Source organism: Peromyscus californicus, unplaced genomic scaffold (genome assembly GCF_007827085.1).
Source record: "Peromyscus californicus insignis strain IS unplaced genomic scaffold, ASM782708v3 Scaffold_10__1_contigs__length_136768540, whole genome shotgun sequence".
In the NCBI taxonomy this organism is placed as follows: Eukaryota; Metazoa; Chordata; class Mammalia; order Rodentia; family Cricetidae; genus Peromyscus; species Peromyscus californicus.
The window spans coordinates 88,496,546-88,517,400 of NW_026294391.1; the positions used below are offsets into that span (position 1 = coordinate 88,496,546).

Genomic DNA, 20,855 nt, shown 5'->3' on the forward strand with positions numbered 1-20,855 from the left:
CCTGGCTTATCATGTATTGAGGGCATCTCTTAAGTTACCTACTAGCCACTATTCACATATTTCTAGTACACACACACACACACACACACACACACACACACACACACACACACACACACACAATTTTAGCCAAGTGTATTGAACTTTATTGTTCATTTTGTGCAATTTGATGTTTGAGTGCTATACTGTCAGAGAGAGCAGCTCCATTTGCAAATGATGTTACTACATATTTTGACCTATTTTTCCCTGCAGGAGTAATAACAAGGGTAATAAAAGTCACTTGAAGCTGCTGTATAAGCACACATAACTGCCTCAAATTACAGGGCAGATCCTAAGCTACAAAGCCACTGGAACCGCAAAGGCCCTCTTCCGACTGTTTCACAGTTCTAGTGAGCATGACCATGACTGTCCCAGATTTCTGGAAGAGGAAAAATATTAATCTGTCTGGTTATTCTGGTGCTTCTGTAGCTTTTTGCTTACAAAGTCTGATTCTGTATGAATCCATTTACTACAGCTAGCCAAGGTTTGTGTAATTGAATGGTTTGCTATGAGAGAAAGAGGTGAAGTACTTGGGCGCTCTCACCACTTCAGGCTGCTAGACTTGATTTTATATATATATATATATATATATATATATATATATATATATATATATAAAAAATGTGTGTGTATGTATATAGATATGTATATACATACATATATATCATGTATATATAATGTGTGTATATATATAATGTGTGTATCTCAACACATATAATATACATATTATAGTCTAAAATCTATATAGTATATTATATGTTATATATATATATTATATACTATATAATGCAGATAGTTAATGAAGGTTTCAGTATAGTAGCACAGATGAGGATTAGGAAATACTACCTGACCAACCTTGTGTGGGTTTGGCAAGAGCCTTGGCTCTGCTTACTTTTAATAGGTCCCTGCCCTTTGACATGGACTAGCATGTATCTTTCCAAGCCCTGAGGCTTTCTAACTTAAGAAAATTGCTTGGAACTTTTAGTGGCCTCACAGTGGAACCACAGAGAAGATTATAGGGTTGAAGAAAGGAAATTCACCTACTGATAATCAATGGCCTTTGGATTCCTGGAGTACCGTGCAACACTGCAGCATTTAACAGGCTGTGTCTGGAAATTTCAGTGTATCATTGTGATTATTAGGCACTACTGTCTCTCTAAATTTTCTCCTAATTTGTATGGCATAAAAAAGTTATCTATAGCCCCACCACCACTCACATGTCTACACTCACCACTTAGCCCATTCCCTTCCTTTTTAGAGTCATATTGCAATTAAGTTGGTTTAGCCCAATACACATTTGCTGAATGCCTATGACCCTAAAATTACATAAAAATTAAAATTGCCCTTAGACATCTGTCATCTAGTAGTAGATGGATAGGTAAATGATTCTTTAGGTAAAAGGAATGTATGAGATCTCAGACACATAAAGTATCAAGTCATTATATAATTTAAGTTTACATATTTATTTTATCATTTATGCAAAGATATGACATAGCTTTGTAGTGGCCTGTAAATAACTGTTTCATAAGTAATATTTATAATAAGTAATATTTATAATGCTTTAAAATAATTTCTTCGTTAGAATTCTTAAGAGAAAATGACTCCTTTTTAACCTCACCCTTTAACTTGCAGTGCTTGCCATGAAAGTTGTAGTAGTTTGATTGTAGAAGTCTTACATCCTAAGGCTTCCATAGTATTTATTCAGTTTCAGGCTCCATCTGCTTCTAGCCACAATCATTTGCCTACTCTGAGTTTTCTTTAAGGTGGGCAGGGATCACACCTAGGAAGACTTTTCCAATTTTGATACACATGCTCTGACAAAACCTTTGTACCAATGAGATGTTCATGCAAATATTGAATAACATATTCTACATAATGTTCTCTGACAGCCATTCAGTTTAATGTAATAATCACCATGTGTGTTCTTTCAGTATACTAGGCTTTGTGGGAATGAAAATGGATGAGTCTTGATAATTTTGTCATTTAGTAATTATCACTTATCTAATACCTGCGTATTTGAGTCCCTTAAAACATATTTAAAAAAATCTAAATTTGAAGCCCATAAAATTCATTTTTCTTCTAAAATATACTACAGCTCCTTCGTGGAGAGTGATTGATATTTCATGTATGGCCTCAGTTTTCACCCTCTTTCTTCAATATATCTTTGCTGATTTTAATCACACCTCAATTCTCACCCTCTGTCTTCACCATATCTTTTCTGATTTTAATCACGCCTCAGTTCTCACCCTCTGTCTTCATGATATCTTTGCTGATTTTAATCACAGCTCCAAGCACTGATTACTCTGAACACATCTGCCAATTTGGGCTTCTTGAGCTACTTTTTATGATGGAAGGATAAAAAGGAAAACAAAATGAGAAGATATCCATGTAAGAAACAGTACCTTTATTACCAGTCTGACGTGATAGTTACTGGGAGGATATGCTTAGAAGCAAGAATATGACTTGGTAACCTTTGAAAACCCTCAACCAACCACATGCTCTTATATTTCTGCATAGATCTGTTGATAGAAACTATTCTATTAACCATGTTATCTCAACAAGCACTCCAAGATACTGCTTATGGCTGCCCTGGTGGTGGCCTTCAAGGATCAGTTGGGTGTTTTCCTAGGGATCAAAACAGATGATGAAGGATAAAACTATGTAAAGGAAAAACAAGTCACACAGTTATAGAATGGACATGAGTAGTCTTTCTCCACCACAACCCCAACTGAAAAGAAAGAATGCCATGGAGATTGTGTGGTTTCACTTTGCCAACTGAAAGCAAAACAAATAACTGGAGGAACTCTGAATGAATGACTGAAGAGAAGGAAGTTTTTCCACAACAATTTATTTAACTACATAATATAAAAATTGTCTAATGAAAATTACAAGGCCATCAAGAACTATCCTATATTCTTTCTAGGGGAAAACATAGTAATTAACTGTTGCAGAATGATGGATTTTACCAACACAGCTGTCACAACTGCTATTTTAAATCATTTGTTATGGTTTAAAATGTATAATCCCCAAGAAATTGATCATTACTGCAATTCAGTGCTGATTTTTCAGTGCCTTACCAATTTTGAGGCTTGCATCAGACTATTAACTAACAAAAGCCAGTCATAAAGTACACAACTAATGGCTTATTTTATCAGTGATGTCTTCTCTCTCCCTTTCAGCCAGATTCTATTTTTTTCCACTGACATTTCTGATATGACTAAAGCAGGTGTGCTCTGACATTCCATTTTCATTTTTCTGCTGTATGGTCATTCCCCCATTTCCTAATATTTTTTTGTGTTTAGTAGGTTGAGTGTTCCTACTCAGCATTGCCTGATAGTATTTGCTTAAGAATTTCTATCCACTTGAGACCACAATTTAATCCCCAATTTTTTCAAATGATGTGCCATATTCTGTAGATATAGTTTTCCTGGCTGGCCCACAGTCAGGACAAATCTCTCCTACCCGCCAGTTCCACAGCTGCTCAGACCCAACCAAGTAAATACAGAGACTTATATTGCTTACAAACTGTATGGCTGTAGCAGGCTTCTTGCTGACTGTTCTTATATCTTAAATTAACCCATTTCTATAAATCTATACCTTGCCACATGGCTCGTGGCTTACCGGCATCTTCACGTGCTGCTTGTCATGGCAGCGGCTGGCAGTATCTCCCTCTGCCTTCCTGTTCTCTCAATTCTCCTCTCTGTTAGTCCCGCCTATACTTCCTGCCTGGCCACTGGCCAATCAGTGTTTTATTTATTGACCAATCAGAGCAACACATCTGACATACAGACCATCTCACAGCACTTCCCCTTTTCTTTTTTTTTTTTTTTTTTTAAAAGGAAGGTTTTAACTTTTACACATCTCCAAAGCCAGCTTGGTATATTTGGGAATTTGGGCATAGCTTCTCTTACTACTTCCTGCTGGAGGGGGGCGCTGTATCTTATGGGGACACAAAGAAAATTTTAGGATTATGGAATAGTCTATGAGGCTGTATTGTCTGAGCCATTTGCCTTCAAACCATTCTGGATGTTGGATCATCTGGGCCATGGTGTCATCGGAGACCTTTCAGGGGGTCTTGGCTGGTCAAACCTGATGTAGCTTAATCTGGAACAAATCCATAGCCTCTGGCTTTCTGTGGAAACAAAAGCAGAGCCTCCTTTCCAAAGCAACATATCCTTACATCCAAATTTTATAGTCAAGGTAACTTTAAAATATACGTTTTGGCATAATTCAACAGCTTTTACAATCAAATGTTTTTCTTCAGTTACAAATATCAAAGTCAACATAATCCAGATTCTCTGTGTGATAGCCATCTTTACGTGGCTTATTTTTTATATTATCTTGGACCTATTGCTTTAAACTGCAGCCTTCTAAGACTGAAACGGCACTGTGGCCGCTGACTCCACCCACCTCAGCTTCCCAACATGGCAGTGGTACATTTTTTGCCAGTTCTGGGAGCCATCAACCCTCAGAAATAGTGGGTCTATGCTTCTATCAAAGCAGTGTGTATCCCAGAAACCTCGTTTTTTGTTTTGTATTAGCAAAGGCTAAATCCACCAGGCAGCTTAATGTGCCACTTGTAGAGGCCTCATTCCCACCATACTGCAGGTCGAGCACACATGCCAGGAACCCCCCATAGTAGCTCAAACATGCAGACTGCCGCTAACTTGAAAGAGACAACTAGGAACTGTTTTAGCTCCGTTTTAGAATCTTTTTACTCAGGTTTTAGGTGGAAACTCTTGCCAACACGTTGGGCGCCATTTGTAGTTGTACCACTTCCATGAAGGTTTTCCAACTATTCTACTGGAAATCAGCAAACAACTGGAAGAAACATTCCTCTTCACCTAAACAGCCCCAAAGGCAAAGGGAAGAATTTAAAATATAGAGGAAGAAAAGCTTATGGAAAAGATCTGTGCCAGCAGAAAGGAAATAAGGGCTTGGAAAGGTGGTTGACTTACTGGTCAAATAGAAGCTGGGAAGGCTAAGTGTCAGGTGATGAAGACACTGAGAATTCATATATTTATTCTGTACTTATAAGTTCAGGTAAAACTTGCTTTTGGAACCTTAGTGTTTAAATTAGCCTTACTTTATTATTTTCAAAAACCTTCCCAAATTGTAATTATTCTTTAGTGTAGCAATTGAAGGAGTCTGACCACGAAATAGTAGTGCAACTTTTCTTGTAACCCTCACCATTGTGTTCATGATTGCCCCTTAAATTTTATGAATATCAAGGGGTAGTCTTCAATGAGAGAAATAATATATATACTTATATACATATACAGTATATATACAGATGTTTGTATGTGATCACTGCCTTAAATTTATGGGTATGTAGCATTTTCTATTAATAAGATATGTTAAGAATGCTGGTACTAATTTTCAAGCCATTGAAAACCAACAGTATAATAATGAACACTGCTTTTCCCAGAGGAAGCAAACTAAATAATGCTATTTATTTGATTTCTTAAATTAATTAAAAACACAAATCTTTGCCAAGTTGAAATTAGCACATTGAAGGATTTATGTTCTCTCCTGAGTTATTTCAAATAGATCTGTGAAGAGAATACAGGTTTAGTTGTGAAGGCATTATAATTTGTTTAGGACAGTTACTTGGGACCTTATTTATGTCTATTTTTATGGTAGCCTGTATTCATTGTCTTGAACCCTTTAACAGAGTCTATTATGGATTCAAGACATATACAAGTATCAAGTCTCTGAATTTTCTTTTCTCTGTTATAGGCATATACATTTTAAAAATTGTGACTTCAGACAGTTTATCTTTCTAGTATTTTTGAGTGTTTTATATTTTAAGAAGAATTATTATTCCAGTACAACTAGTAATTTCTGTATATTATTGATATTTCCATAGGTAAAGTGGACAACAAAATCCAATTTATATTTGGGCTTTTCAATACTCAGTAGAGCTGAGGAAAATTCTTCATATTTTAGAGTACAAAGCCTATCTGATTTCTTAGCACTTTCTACATATATTTACAGAAAATTTCACATAAATAGAACACAAATTATACCTGAGAAAGTAAAGGCCACACTGAACCCCACATTACAAATGCTGCACTCCTCTCACTAGGGCATAGCTTTCAGCTCTTATCAGCAAACAGCTTCCACATAATCAGCAAACCACAAGATGGCACTACTGAACAATTAGTTTATTTCAGAAAGGTGCTTCTAGATTCTGTAAATGGCTGGTCAAGAATAACAGCCTCCTTCAAAACTAATGTCAGTCACTTCCAGTGAATTACAGTATGACATGGAGAACAGTGACTCGATCGTGGAGAAACTTCACAGGTCTTACATTAAGTGATCAAAGTCAAAACATAATTGTTATGTTGTAATACTCATTACGCTGATACATGTGTATTGTTGTTTGTTTTGGCTCTTTGCTCTTTTGGGGGGGCCTGACACCCAGCTCCCAAATAGATCACACATGGAGGCTTATTCTTAATTACGAATGCCCAGCCTTAGCTTGGCTTAGTTTCTAGCCAGCTTTCCTTATCTTAAATTATCCCATCTACCACCTATGGCCTCTGGGCTTTTCCTGTTCTCTTACTTCTGAAAATCTTACTTTTTATCTGTGGCTTGCTGTGTAGCTGGGTGGCTGGGTGGCTGACCCCTGATGTCCTCCCCTTCTCTGGCTCCTAGATCTCCCCCTTTCTCCAGTTTTCTCCTTCTATATATACACTCTGCCTGCCAGCCCCGCCTATCCTTTCTCCTGCCTTGCTACTGGCCAGTTCTTTATTAAACCATCAGGTGTTTTACACAGGCACAGCAACACGACTTCCCAGAGTTAAACAAATGCAACATAAACAAAAGTAACACACCTTCAAACAATATTCTACTACACATGTGATAAAAGGGACACTTCATTTATTTGTTCTTCACCCCAAGTGTGCAACCTCAGAATAATCACAAGAAAGCATCAGATAAACTAAAGCTGAGGTACATTATCCAAAATGGTTGACCAAAAAAATCACAAATAAACCGTAATATAGTTTAAAGGAGTATCTTGCCAATATTGACTTTTAATTATTATACTATGGTCAGTGTAATATACTAGCATTATAGAAAGCTGAAAAAGAATACATAGGAATTCTGCATTTTTAAACTAATCTCTGAGTTTGAAATTATTTCATAGTAAATGTTTAAATAAAATCAGTGTACAAGGGAGAACTCTGAAAGGTTACCTTAATAGCAACAATTTATAATTATGTATTTTTGAATATACTAGACATCTATGGAAGCTTGTAATGGTTGTTTCTTAACCTAATAAATGATTTCAAGACCTAGGGTCTAGCTAGTTTCCCTTCAGGAATAGCAAATAAATTCTTGAAACTCCACTTTAGTGTATAATTGTACTACAAAATAATTGTGTGTAATTATAAAATGAGCATCAATCACAGATCAAGAGGCTGTTAACAAACTGATTCTTTAGACCATGAGTACTAGCACTCACTGACATTCAAGTACCTCACTAATGTGTGTTTACAAGTATGGTGGTGATGGAGTTCAAATTTTGCAAGGTTTTAAATTTTACTCTCAATCAGAGAAGATGATATATGATTAATATCTTTGCTAGTATGCCAAATGCTTTATATTTCACAGAATAGTAGTATGAACAGAATAGCAGTTTGACCCATGAATAACCTCTTAGAATCAAAGAAAGGAAAGTTGTAATTCAATGTGCCTTCGGAGAAATGCAGGTATAACCAAATAAGGTCACAATCTGAAGTACAAGGTGAACTTGGAATTTGTAAGAATACTGTTCAACCTAGTATATAGTCCAAGAATAATTTTCTGCTAGAAAAGTATCATATAAGGCATCCCACTTAACTTACTCATAGTAACACTGGATTGGAATTCTTCTATTACCACAGAATGAAATATTTTTTTAAAAAATCAGCAGCCACAAAATAAGCTCTAACTAAAAAAATCTATATGTTCACATTAACACTATTATAAATCTATGATTTGCATTTAGGCTAAGACTGTATTGTTAGAAATCATTGTGATTCCAATAAGAAAAAAATCTTTCAGAACATATTTCATGAATGTGTCACTCTTACCAGTGGACATTATGGAAGAAATTGTGTGTGTCAAGAAATACTAATAGGAAGATATCTCTGCACAGTACATATACATGTAGGTCAAAAAGTATAGAGTAAAATGTCTTCTTTTTGTTGTTATCTTCAATTGAAGATTTGTACTTTTCATATGGATTCTTTGGTGAAACACAAATCAAGACTATTACTTATATTAAATAAATAATAATTTTACATGATCAATTGTGTCCACAGATTAATATATGCACAAACATCTAAGCTACCTAATAAACTTGCTTCATTTTCAGTGAAGTGCTTTGGATTTATGTAAATGTTGATAACAGCTATGTTCACTACAAATACATATACCTATTTATTAACATGCTATGATCTTGACTTTGTTTAATTATAATATATTTCACTTTATTAGTTTCTTGATAGCTGAGTAAATAACAAACATTTGACATTTATCACTAACCCTTCTTTCAGGGACTCCATGAAAAGACCGGTTCGTTAACGGCTGTTAAAGTAATGAATGCTCGGAAGGTAATCAATACTGTGTCCTCTCTGTATTCTGCATGCTTAATACACTGTGTACATGGGATAAACAACTCCAAAAGTATTGTTTTGAAGTCATGGTTTTATATATTAGTGAGTTAATGTGGAATAACTACAGTTATGTAATCACAGTTAATAATGTATTACACTTACTGGTTTAGTTTTATTTCCGCATTAAAAATAATTCCCTCACACCATAAATTCCAAATATTTGATATTATAAGCCAGTTGGGGAAATACCTATCTTCCCCTCTATTTTCAGTTGATTATCAATTGTTGAGGATAGCAAAGAAGATATTTTCTTTAGTATTGTATTAATACTGTTCTGCTCTGTCATATTTTTTCTCCAATAATTTCTTTTGAGAATTGAGGCCATTAGATCCCCAATGACAGGTAGAAGAGAAGAAGTTGTCAGAGATGCACATTTTTCATATATTTTCTGACATATAAGCAAGAGAGACAATTTAATTGGCACTGTTCCTGCTAACATTCATAAAATTGTGGCACAGTTCATAATTTATTGTCAAAGAACTTGCAAAGGACTGATTTCTGCCCTCTTTCTTTAGCTTGAGTAATTCACTTTCTCAAAATAATATTAACATGAACATAACAGAAGTTAAGAAATTCTTATTGCATTCTATCCTAAAGGAAAAATATTTGAAAGACTGTGTAGTTTAATGGAACTGCTGTATGCTACAATGACACGTTACTTTGAAATTAGTGAAGAAAAAGTCAAGTACTTTTCTTTTGCCAGTAAATGTCAAGTGTTGCAGACCAATGTGCGAGTCAAGGGATTTGGAGGTTTTGCAGATTTATAAACCATAGTTTCCAAATAACCCACCATTTTTTTTAGTAAGACTCTGTAAAATACTTAATTCCTTGTTTTAGCTTAGGAGTTCTAGAACCACATTAAATCTTTGTTGAAATATTTAAAAATTAAGAATATAGATGCTTAATATTTATTGCCTGCATTTGTAAGAGGAAAATAACACTTTACTATTATAAAATTACCATTAATGTGTCAGTTACATCCATTAACATGAGTTTAGTGACCAGTTTACACATGTCATAAGAAACTAAATTTTTAGATTAATACTATTATTGGAAAGCAAAAAAGGAATGAAGTTTTATTGATCTACAATTTAGTGCTAAAGCGGCACAAAGTATTTTGGCATAAATGATTGTAAAATCCTACTAGTACGTCTAATAATATTTTCTTGGTTGTTTTCCAGACTCCTTTGCCTGAAATAGGAAGGCGGGTGAGAGTGAATAAATATCAAAAGTCTGTTGGATGGAGATACAGTGTGAGTACTAAATGTCTTCATTAGCACCTCCATAGTCTTGACTTGAATTTTAGGTTTCAGCTCATCGTTATCTCTACATGGGCTCCCTCTAATATGCTCCTGCTGGAAATGATAAAGTGTGTATCTTCTACTACGCATATAGATTCACTAATCATAGTTGAACACTAACATCTGTCAAAAAAGAAGGTGTAGTAAATTATTGGCTGCAGGGGAAAATTAGAGTGTGTCTACAGAGTATAGAACCTTCTCATTGGCAAGCAACAGAGGAAGAGCTGACTTTACCAAGAACGACTTTTTCCTAAAAGTGACCTTAACAAAGTCATTTTTACATGTTACACACCTTCTTTAGAATTAATTTCTGTTGTCCAACTATTTTGATCACAGACATATTGCATATGAGCCAAATTATGCTTACTCTTTATATTGCAAAACTAATAGTAGAAAGCCAACATGGTCCCTATCCTAACAATCTTCAGATATTTGTCCAAAATACTTGAACACAGGAGGGACTATGAAACACTTTCTCCTTGCAGAAGTTTTGAGATCTCCCTTATCCCAATGATGACTGGCTTTAGAATAAGTTCAAGCATACAGAATTATAGTTTTCAAAAGACATTGTTTTCTATAAAAATATTATATGAGCCTAAAACCAAAATTATTGTACATATCAATATAAATCATTGATTATTTTTTCTAATTTTCTCTCCTACAGTCAAATAAATAAGGTTCAGATATTTTTCAGCCTTTATGCCTTAATAAATATAGTGTCATGTACATTAAAAATAAGTCTTTCTAATAACACAAACAAACTCATTTAGAGTCTTTCTAGGTATATGAAAAAACCCATTACCAAATACCTTCATGATTTATCTGTTACACAACAGACTTTTTTGTTTATAATGTATCATAACAGGAAGCAGTTATAACTGGCTTTAGTAGATCAAAAACCCACTAAACAAAAGAAAACTAGAAATTATTTGGTCAATTCTGTTTTCCTCAAAAGTTTATATTAATAAAAACATTTTAAAATCTCCAAGACCTTTCTGGTATTCTTTCCATATAAAAAGGGGATTTTAATTGTAGCATTGGTAAATTTACAAAGGGAATTCTGGCATCCTTGAGCTGCCTTCTGACAAAAAGCAGGGTATTCAGACTAGTCTGGGATCAACTGGCACAGAGCCAGGAAACACTGGAGCATCATATTACTGGGAGATGTGTGAGAGTTTTAAATTACCCACTTGGCCTGATGGATATTATGTACTTGTGTGTTTCTTACAAGCTCAACTTCCCGTTAATTGAGAGTGGCAAACACACTAATGCTTTCCAAACATATCTGATCTTCATTTATTTGTTTTGGGAGAGTTTACATTTATGTGGGAAACCCACTCTTGGAAGTTTTATTTTTTTTAAGTCATGTATTTTGAATTCTGTGATTATGTTTTAGTAAAGGAACATCGTTGCTAGCTAATCAGTTAGCATCTCTAAATCAGCTTGATTACTTTGGCTAAAAAGTGTGTTAGTTGCACATACATAGATCTCCTATGAAGACAGAAAAATGTTTGTGTCTTCTACTGTATTTTTTTAAGTAAATGGAACCTTGGGAAGAATAAGTGGGTTTTCTACTATGGAAAATCAATGGTAAAAAGAAAAGTATTACTAATACTCTGAGTACTTGCTCTTTTCTAAGATCAACTTATCTTTTGATAGAGTTGTCTTTTGAAACTGTGCTTTTCACCTCAATGATCTCACCTAATCAGGTGGATTCAGTTATAAATAAATTGATAATTCTTAAAAGAAGTACGTCAACATCCCCTAAGCACAAGAACGATATCACCATTCTTTATAATTGCATGCTGCCCACCAAAGGATATATAAGGATTCATTGCTATTGATAGATGATGTGTTTTATGTATTGATAAAAATTTTGAAAGAAAAAACGCAGTTGTTTAAATTAAAACGAATTCCACATATGCATCTCTGTAGCTATTGTGTGTATGTATCATATATTACATATATGCCTTGTGTATTTATCACTTCAGTCTCTAGCTACTTTACTAGCATGCACAACTCTGACAGAATGTGTACTGCAACCTTTTAACAAGAATCTATGAAAATAATCAGTGAGATTGGATCATTACATGTTTTACAGACATGATGATTAGGAAAACAAAATTTTTATAAGCTTACTTTACAAGATTAACATCAAGTGAACCCATACCTTTAAAATGTATTAAAGGCTAATCACAACTTTTTCTACTAGCTCTATAAATGTATGAGAAAAAAATCTGACTGAAATTAGATCAAATACCTTAACACAAGAGCTATAAAATGCTTTACAAACCATAACATTAGAAAATAACATAAAAGTAAATACTTCTGATTTTGATTTGATGAATCTTTAGATATGAAACCAAAAGTACTAACAATAAAATGATAATACGTTGGACTTTATCAAAAGTAAAAATGTGTGTGCTCCAAAGAAAACATGAAAGTGTAAGGCAACTCAGAAAATGGGTGAAGATACTTTTAAACCCACTATCTAGTAAATAATTTGTATCTATAATATCTAAAAAAGAAACCTTACATTTATATAATGAAAAAACAACCCAACATTTAAATGTGCAAAGAATTTTTTATTTCAGTGTTTTGCAATACACATACACACACACACACACACACACACACACACACACACACACACACACACACACTAGCCAATAAGAAATTGATAAGATAATTTGAAACTACTTTTTATCAGGGTATTATAAATTAAACCACACAATACTATCATTTCACTTTCAAAGAACAGATATAACAACTATTATTGGTGAGTGTGGAACAATCAGAACTTCCTATATATGTTATGTTGTTAAGACAACGTGATGCAGTTGCTGTTGAATATGAGTTTGGCATTTCATCATAATATTAACTATACTAGAATCATCAGAATGAAATGAAAGCATGTACATTAAGAAATTTCACATGAGTGCTCATAGAAACATTATTCATAGTACCCAGAAGGTAGAAATAACAAATGTACCCATAATTTGATTGACTGTAAACCAAAATAAATGAAATACTAATACTTTATGAGTGGATATGTCATGTATAAACCTCAGAAATAGCTGATCTGAAGAGATTACATATAAAATTTCATTTATGCACTTTGGATAGAATGTAAATTAGTGGTCTCTCAGAACTAAGATGAGTGTGGTAGAATTGGAGGTAGGCTATGAACCAAAGTTTGTGGAGTTTCATTATAGAGGAAAAAAATATTCTCTGATTGCTGTGATGATATTAATATATATCTAAGTTACTAAAAAATTGAGTGTTACATTTTAAGTGACCAAAGTCTATAATATGTGAATTGTATCTCAATAAATTTAGAAAAATATTGACACCATTTATTGAATACTTTCTTGAGGTGTAGTGATGCTGTTCTAAGATCACATTTTAAGAACTTATGGACTATGAGATCTTTAGTTCATTCTTTCTTTTTTACTCCCAAATTATAATTTTTCAGAGATTTCCATGCACTGTTAATTCTTGAGGTCTTATTTTGAATCACTATAGAATATACTGTTACTGTAGTATTTTCCTTTATAAGTATATTATACTTTTGAGACTAACTGCCACCAATTTACATAGCTTAAAGCTTTGTTGTCTGCTTTTACTGTTTAGGATGAAGAAGAGGATCTCAGGACCGAGCTCAATCTGCTGAGGAAGTACTCTTTCCACAAAAACATTGTGTCCTTCTATGGTGCGTTTTTCAAGCTGAGTCCCCCTGGCTATAGACATCAACTTTGGGTATGTTTTTCTTTGCCTTTGTCTTTTTCCATAAGAAAAGTCCAGCGCAATGTGATATTTGCTTTCCTACTAGAAAACTTAAGCCCTCAACTGTTCAAGACAGTATGGCAAAATGTATTCTGACTCCTTTAGACAACATAATAAGAAATGGAAAGGGTAACTTAAATGCCCGTCTAAGAGCTTTTCGATTGGATGGAGGAGGACCAAAACAAACACTGTTAATTTAAAATTCAAATTGTAAATTATAGCTTTGCTCTTTTTCCTTTTTGCTGGTATCCAGGTGGCTTGATGGGCTAGAAATAATAAACAGATGAGGATAAATTTGAATTAGCAATTGACATGAACAGATAGCTACATGTTAGGTGTTTTGACATATGTGCACTTATGCATAAATATAGCTAAATGGTTCATTGATTTGTCATCATGGTTGGACTATTATAAATTCCAGATCAAAAAATAGAAATTTCAGTAACTTACTGGAACCTAGTCTAACTAGTCCACAGTTACTAGAATTTTTCCTGTACTCTACTATCTTAGATAATGAGTTTTAGTCAATGATATCTTTAAAAACAGAGTATTTGGGACATAAACTGGAATAACTTTTTTTAACAATTATAAAAAGTTTTCAGGATCTTCTAGTGTCAATAAAAAGTCCTACTACATTCTACATAAAGGATTTTGGGAATTTGGACAATTGACGATGGAGAAATGCTTACAACAACACATTACAATGAAATTCAAATTTTAGCATGAATCAGGAACTTCTGGAGAACTTTCTATAACACAGAATGCTGGTCCACCTTCACAGACTTTTAAATTGAGTAATTCTGGAATATGTGTGAAGTGTGGACTTTCTAGTAAGTCCATAGATGATAGTGATGCTTCTAGTTTAATAACAGCATTCTTAGAACCACCAAATTTAGAGATGTTCAAATTAACCCTGTTTTTCACAGATGTTCAGGGAACTTGAAGTATCTATTCTCTGATAATCATAGTTGAAATTTTATTAAATAATGTTCCACAACTCCATGGTTACTATATTTAATATTTCTGTGCGTATTATATTTTTCATAAAATATTACAAATTTAACTTTCACACAATATGTAAAGTTATTAGAAATATTAACACGTTATCAGATACATTAGTACTCTGTTCATTCAGTCATTCTAGCCCATTAAGAAATGAAAATAAATCTAATCTTAACAATGAGCTGTAGATTCTTTGAAGATTTTCCACATCCAGGCAAACTAGTCTCTCAAATATTCCTTATTTTATTTTCCACTCCAGTCAACAGTCAGGCTTCTTCTCCTCACCAACTTCTTTTTAAGGTCAAGGGTATTTGTTCTTTTATATATATAAACATAAATTATCTTCCTTCTAATTATCTCAAACTGCAACCTACAAAACCTACATGCCATGGATTAGTCCAAATCCCACCTGCTAATGAAACATCAAATGTGCCTCCTGGTTTACCTAATTTCACAAATTCTCATTCCACTGTTGTAATTTTAAAAATATTTTATGTTTTTATGGATCCTCTGCAGATTGTGATGGAGTTATGTGCAGCAGGCTCAGTCACTGATGTGGTGAGGATGACAAGAAATCAGAGTTTAAAAGAAGACTGGATTGCTTATATCTGTCGAGAAATTCTTCAGGTGAGTATTCAAATAATCCTTGCCCCTGATCTTAAAAGAACCTGGCTCTAAAACACATACACACACACAAATGCGCGGGCACATGCACACACGAGAGTGTGTGTGTGTGTGTGTGTGTGTGTGTGTGTGTGTGTGTGTGTGTGTGTATTTATACTATACACCTGACTAAGAATTTTAGACATAACCTGTGGATAAGGAATCCTCAAAGACCCAAAAGCTCAAATCATAGTCTCGAATGGCTCTCTGTGAAATTCATGCTACTATGTTCATCAAATCATGGGACTGACATTACGGCTTAATTATTTTTTAAGCATAGTACTATCATCATAGATTAAGATGAGGTCTAATCAGGAAAAGTTAGTGTTCTACAGTGTGGCCCCAAACCATCTGCAGCCTTTTAAAAGGGCATATATCAATTTGAAAATAGCCCCACATTTCTCCTTACTTCTCACATTAAATTGGATGAAAGCAATGAGCTTCTTGGTCAGCCAACTTTAATCGGTGTTCAGTGCTTAAGTCATTAAGGGTCACCAGAAAGGGGTATTAATAAAATTAAGATTACCCTCAACACTTTTAGAATGCCATTCTTCCCATTTTGTCTGAATTTATTTGCAATAACAATACAAATGTATTAAGAGTGCAAACCATATACCAAGTTGGGATTTCAGTTCATCACATATCAGTTGTGTGTGATCTTTAATCAATTTCTTGATTTCCCCCGGTCTCATTTTCCTTACCCATAACATAGGAGGATAGCACATTTTCCAAAGGGATTCTAGGATAACTTAGCAATGACTCCATCTAAACATTTAGCACAATGTCTGGCACAGAATAAAATCTCAATAAATGTATTATTAATGCCCAACTAGTATGTGACATGATCTCACTGAAGTGCAACACTGCATACCATGGCATGGTCTAGCCAGGTCATGGGGTTCTTTCCGTGGTGAATGGGCTGCAGCCAACATGGTAAGCCAACAAAAATTGTACACACTTTAAAATGAATTTCCATATTCCCTCAAATTCTAGGCCTACAGACCTCACCAGAAAATAGTTTAGACTAAACAAATGTTTGGATAAGAAACAGAACAAAACAGTTCATAGTTAAGATGTCCATGTCTTTACTGTCATGGCTAGTCAGAAATATAGAGGCTATAAAGGAGGATAGAGTTTCCCAATCTATATAAATATTACTTTTTGGTGTTCTTTTTCTTTCATGAGTATTCTGATTTATTTTCCTTTCCTTATAGCCAAAAGTAGTATTTCTGGGAACTGGTTGTAGTCATTCCAGCCTAAAGAAAGAATTTTGTTTGAAAAACCAAATGTGGACCATTTTTCTTAACAAAAGCTTTTTTTCTCCAAAAGCACTTAAAAGCACTACTAGAAAACTGAAAAAAAAAATACGTATCTATATACTTACCTGACTTTTAAAATGTGTATGTATGTACAGGGCTTAGCTCACCTTCACGCACACCGAGTAATTCACCGGGACATCAAAGGCCAAAATGTGCTGCTGACTCATAATGCTGAAGTAAAATTAGGTAAGTTCACTCTGGCAAGGGTTAGATGAGGTAGAAAGTGAAGAAGAATGACTTTGATCATATCAGTGCCAATATATTATTTGGGCTTTATCGAAACTTTGTTTGGCAGGAAATTGGCATTAAAGTAAAAAGGATATGCCTAATGATTTCTTTGAAACTGCAGATAAACTATCTTTAAATATAATATGAGTCGTACTTTTTGGTCATTTATTGCTTTAAACTATGTTAGAGATAACTTTCATACTTATTACAGTGATTGAATCATAGTAGGTGTTAAACATTTAAAAAATATTCTTGCCCATAATAGAGCCGTATTTTGAAGACTATAAATAGCTTTCAGTTGTTTAGACATAAATTGCTTATTTGCATTTTTTCCTTGAAAATATATTGAACAGAAGTGAGGTTGCAGTAATATGGAAACCAAATTCTGAATTTCCCATTTTCTTGCTAAATAAACAGAACCAGAGGAGAGATTTTGGTCATTAAGAATATTTTATTGAATATTTGTGGAATAAATGAGATAGTAATTGTGTGTTCTTGAAATAACAGTAGTTTTGAGAAAACGTACCATGTTTCATTTGCATAAGCTACAAAACTGGCAATATCAACTGCACTGAAATACACATTCGAATATACAAGATTGGATACTGCACTGTCAAGCTATATGTACCCTATATTCACATGCTTGGGTCAAGTTGCTGGTAACGCAAACAGTCTTAACATGAAACAGAAATTGCACGAACAAAGTGTCTTAAATATCTGTTTCAAAGTCTATTCACTAATGTAGATGTACTTTATTCATGAGACAAATCCTTAAACACTTTGATTTCGATTTTTCAGATAACTTTGTTTTAAGCAATACATATGAACGTAACGATAGCCACAGAATTGACAGCAGGGAAGACATTGTAAAGTGATAATAATATCCATAATATATTCCTTGTATCATTAAAGAAAATACAAATTATTCTATTGTTGAATTTTATTTTGCTTTTGTTCTTGCTGTTGCTGCTGTTGCTATTATTTTGAGACAGAGTCTCTCTGTGTAGCTCTGGCTATCCTGGAACTCACTCTGCCGACTAGGTTAGCCTTGAACTCACAGCTCCTCTGGCCTCTGTCTCCTGAGTGCTAGGATTAAAATTGTGCGCCACCGCACCCAGCTTCAATGTTGAGTTTTCAACTCTACATTTTATCATAATTTTCTTTTCCTTTTAAAAGCTCATATTTTCCATTATTTCTTCTAGATTTTACCCACTTGCTTTCCCTGCATATATGGGATATATCAGTTTATGGTCTTCCTAGGTATTTATTGGCTTTAAAGTTGGCTATTAGAGAGAGTAGGGAGGTTGAGCTATTATGTAAAGAAATACTTTTTTAAAGTTTAGATAGAGACCAAAGATCTTCAAAAATATTTGGAATATTCCTCCCTCTTGTTAGATACTCTCTGAAAGACTGCCTTAAACTATTAATTTTGTTTCATTTTTCTTTGATTCCACTAAATTATTCAAGCTGCTTTTCAGTTATTTTGTTCACCATCTTCCAGATTCCCAGAAACCATTATAAATTTGAAAATCTACTTCATATTTCATCCCTGTCTATTGTTTTTGGAATTAATAACTCCAGTCTACTTCAGCCCTTTTCTGTCTGTTTCTCAGGATACCATACTAAATATTTTCTTACAATGTATCCCACAGATGAATAAGAAACTGAACTTTTATAACACAAAACTAAGATATAGACAGTCCGGATAATTTTGTACCTGATTCAGAAGACCTGTATACTTATTTAACTTACATCAGGAAGCTCACTTTTCCTTATCAGTGGAATTGGAGTTTCAGATGTCAGGCATGAGACTTCCTTCCTAACTGTTAACAGTACTTACATTACTAAGATGTGGCTTGTAGTGCTATTTATCCTCCAGCTTGGTGGCAGTTCCAAGTTCTACATATGCCATATGCCACATTTTGGTAATCAGTGGAACTTTATTTTTAATATTCATGATAAACATTTATCCAAACCTACGTTAAATTTATAACAGTGCTGTTGGGTCTCATTCCAACATAAATAGCAGCTAAAGCTCATTTCCCAGTATTCCTGGAGAAGACTTCTTGGTAAAGTTTTCTGGGCCAGAAAGAAAATTTGTTATCCATTGCGGCTTTTGTATTGCCTTTCCAAGTTAAAGCAATAACTTATTGAGATTTGTGTTCCTGATTAATTATTTTGACATATGTAGTGGATTTTGGAGTGAGTGCCCAAGTGAGCAGAACAAATGGAAGGAGAAATAGCTTCATTGGTACACCATACTGGATGGCCCCTGAGGTGATTAATTGTGATGAGGACCCAAGACGCTCCTATGATTACAGAGTGAGTATCATACTTCAGACAGTGAGGATTCAGATTTGAAAAAAACGTTGACTACATTTATCTTATTTTATTTTTTTAAGATTTATTTTACTTATGTGTATCTATGTGTCTCTGTGAGTGTATACACACATTTGTGTGCAGGTGTCCATAGAGGACAGAAAATAGCATGGAATGCCCTGTAGCTGGAATTACAATTAGTTGTCAGTCAGGTAACCATGAGTGCTGGGATCTGAATCCAGGTCCTCATGATTAAGCAGCAAGTGATTTTAACCACTGAACCATCTCTTTAGCCCCAACTATGTCTATTTTAATGATAAGAGGATAAAAAGTAGATCTTCCTTTTAAATAACCTCTACTCAAAAATAGTAGTCTCTATCCCTGTATGTGGTTTCATAGTATACATAAGAATAATATTTTCTAATAATGAAGACAAAGTAGAACATTAGCACTCTTTCAGACTCAGGAGGGAATATCTAGCTCAAGTTGTTGGCAACTTCTTTATAAAAATATATTAGATGGCTTTATTTGGAAATTTAACTTCCAAGAACAGAGGCATTTCTAAACTCAATAAAATGAAGCCAGGACTGGGGTCTCAAGACTGTAATCCCAACTACTTGGGCGGTTAAAGCAGGAGTATTAGGCCTGCTTGAGCTACAAAGTGAGTTTAAGGTCAGCTTTGTGTCAAAATTAAGAGTGAAAAATATGGTTGATGATACTGGCCAGTAGGTCTAACATTCATGAAGCCCTATGTTTAATCACCAGTTCCACATGTAAAGAATAAATGTAAGGCAAAATTAATCCTTGTAAGTTCAAAAATAAAAATAATAATTTAATTACTTGGTGTACTGGAGAAAATCTTTGGCATTTGGCTCATTTCCAGAACCACAGAAAATCAGTGGAATAGACAAATGAACATTTCTACTGAAATCTCAAATTGAAATGCACATGTCTACTTATATATATACAAACATATGTTCCAAAAAGTCAATATGGAAAGGAACAAAAGTCCCCATTTGCTAGAAACTAGAGAAACTTCTCTCACTTGCCACATCATACATAAGTCTTCCAAACAATTCACTATGACCTCTTTTTACAGAACTTAGGACTCCATACTTGAAATCAATCAATTTACATTTCATCTCTGCCATTTCCTCCAATGCCCTTTGCTTGTTCTGTAAAGTAATTATTTGCTGAGAAGTTATTGCACTTTCTGCAGTACAGTGGGAGCTGTGAAGACTGTAGAAATAAATCTCTTTAACTCATTTACTGCATTACTTATATCTGTATCAATTTTACAGACTTTCAAGTAATTTAACTTGTTTCTATTATTTAATCTCAAAATAATCAAAAGAAAACTTAAGATTGCAATATCTTAAAAAGCAAAGTGTAAGGTATCTATAAACCGAGGCTCCACAAATAGTCAACTATTTTAAGGGACAGCCAGTATGCCTCTAATATGGTGCCCTTTACGCTTTCCTAAAGCTCCATTTTATTTAAGTATGGCATCTGTGCTCGTTCACCTGCATGCT

The 20,855-nt window shown here is 34.1% G+C and overlaps 1 protein-coding gene across 1 annotated transcript in view; it reads left to right on the forward strand.

Moving 5' to 3' along the window:
- Nrk (Nik related kinase) overlaps positions 1 to 20,855 on the forward strand; it is a 104,334-nt gene that overhangs the window by 38,992 nt on the left and 44,487 nt on the right. Inside the window, exons 3-8 of the mRNA XM_052749190.1 lie at positions 8,586 to 8,642; positions 9,887 to 9,958; positions 13,640 to 13,765; positions 15,311 to 15,421; positions 16,872 to 16,962; positions 19,196 to 19,326. Of these exons, the coding sequence (XP_052605150.1) occupies positions 8,586 to 8,642; positions 9,887 to 9,958; positions 13,640 to 13,765; positions 15,311 to 15,421; positions 16,872 to 16,962; positions 19,196 to 19,326 (588 nt within the window). The remainder of the gene's footprint in view (positions 1 to 8,585; positions 8,643 to 9,886; positions 9,959 to 13,639; positions 13,766 to 15,310; positions 15,422 to 16,871; positions 16,963 to 19,195; positions 19,327 to 20,855) is intronic.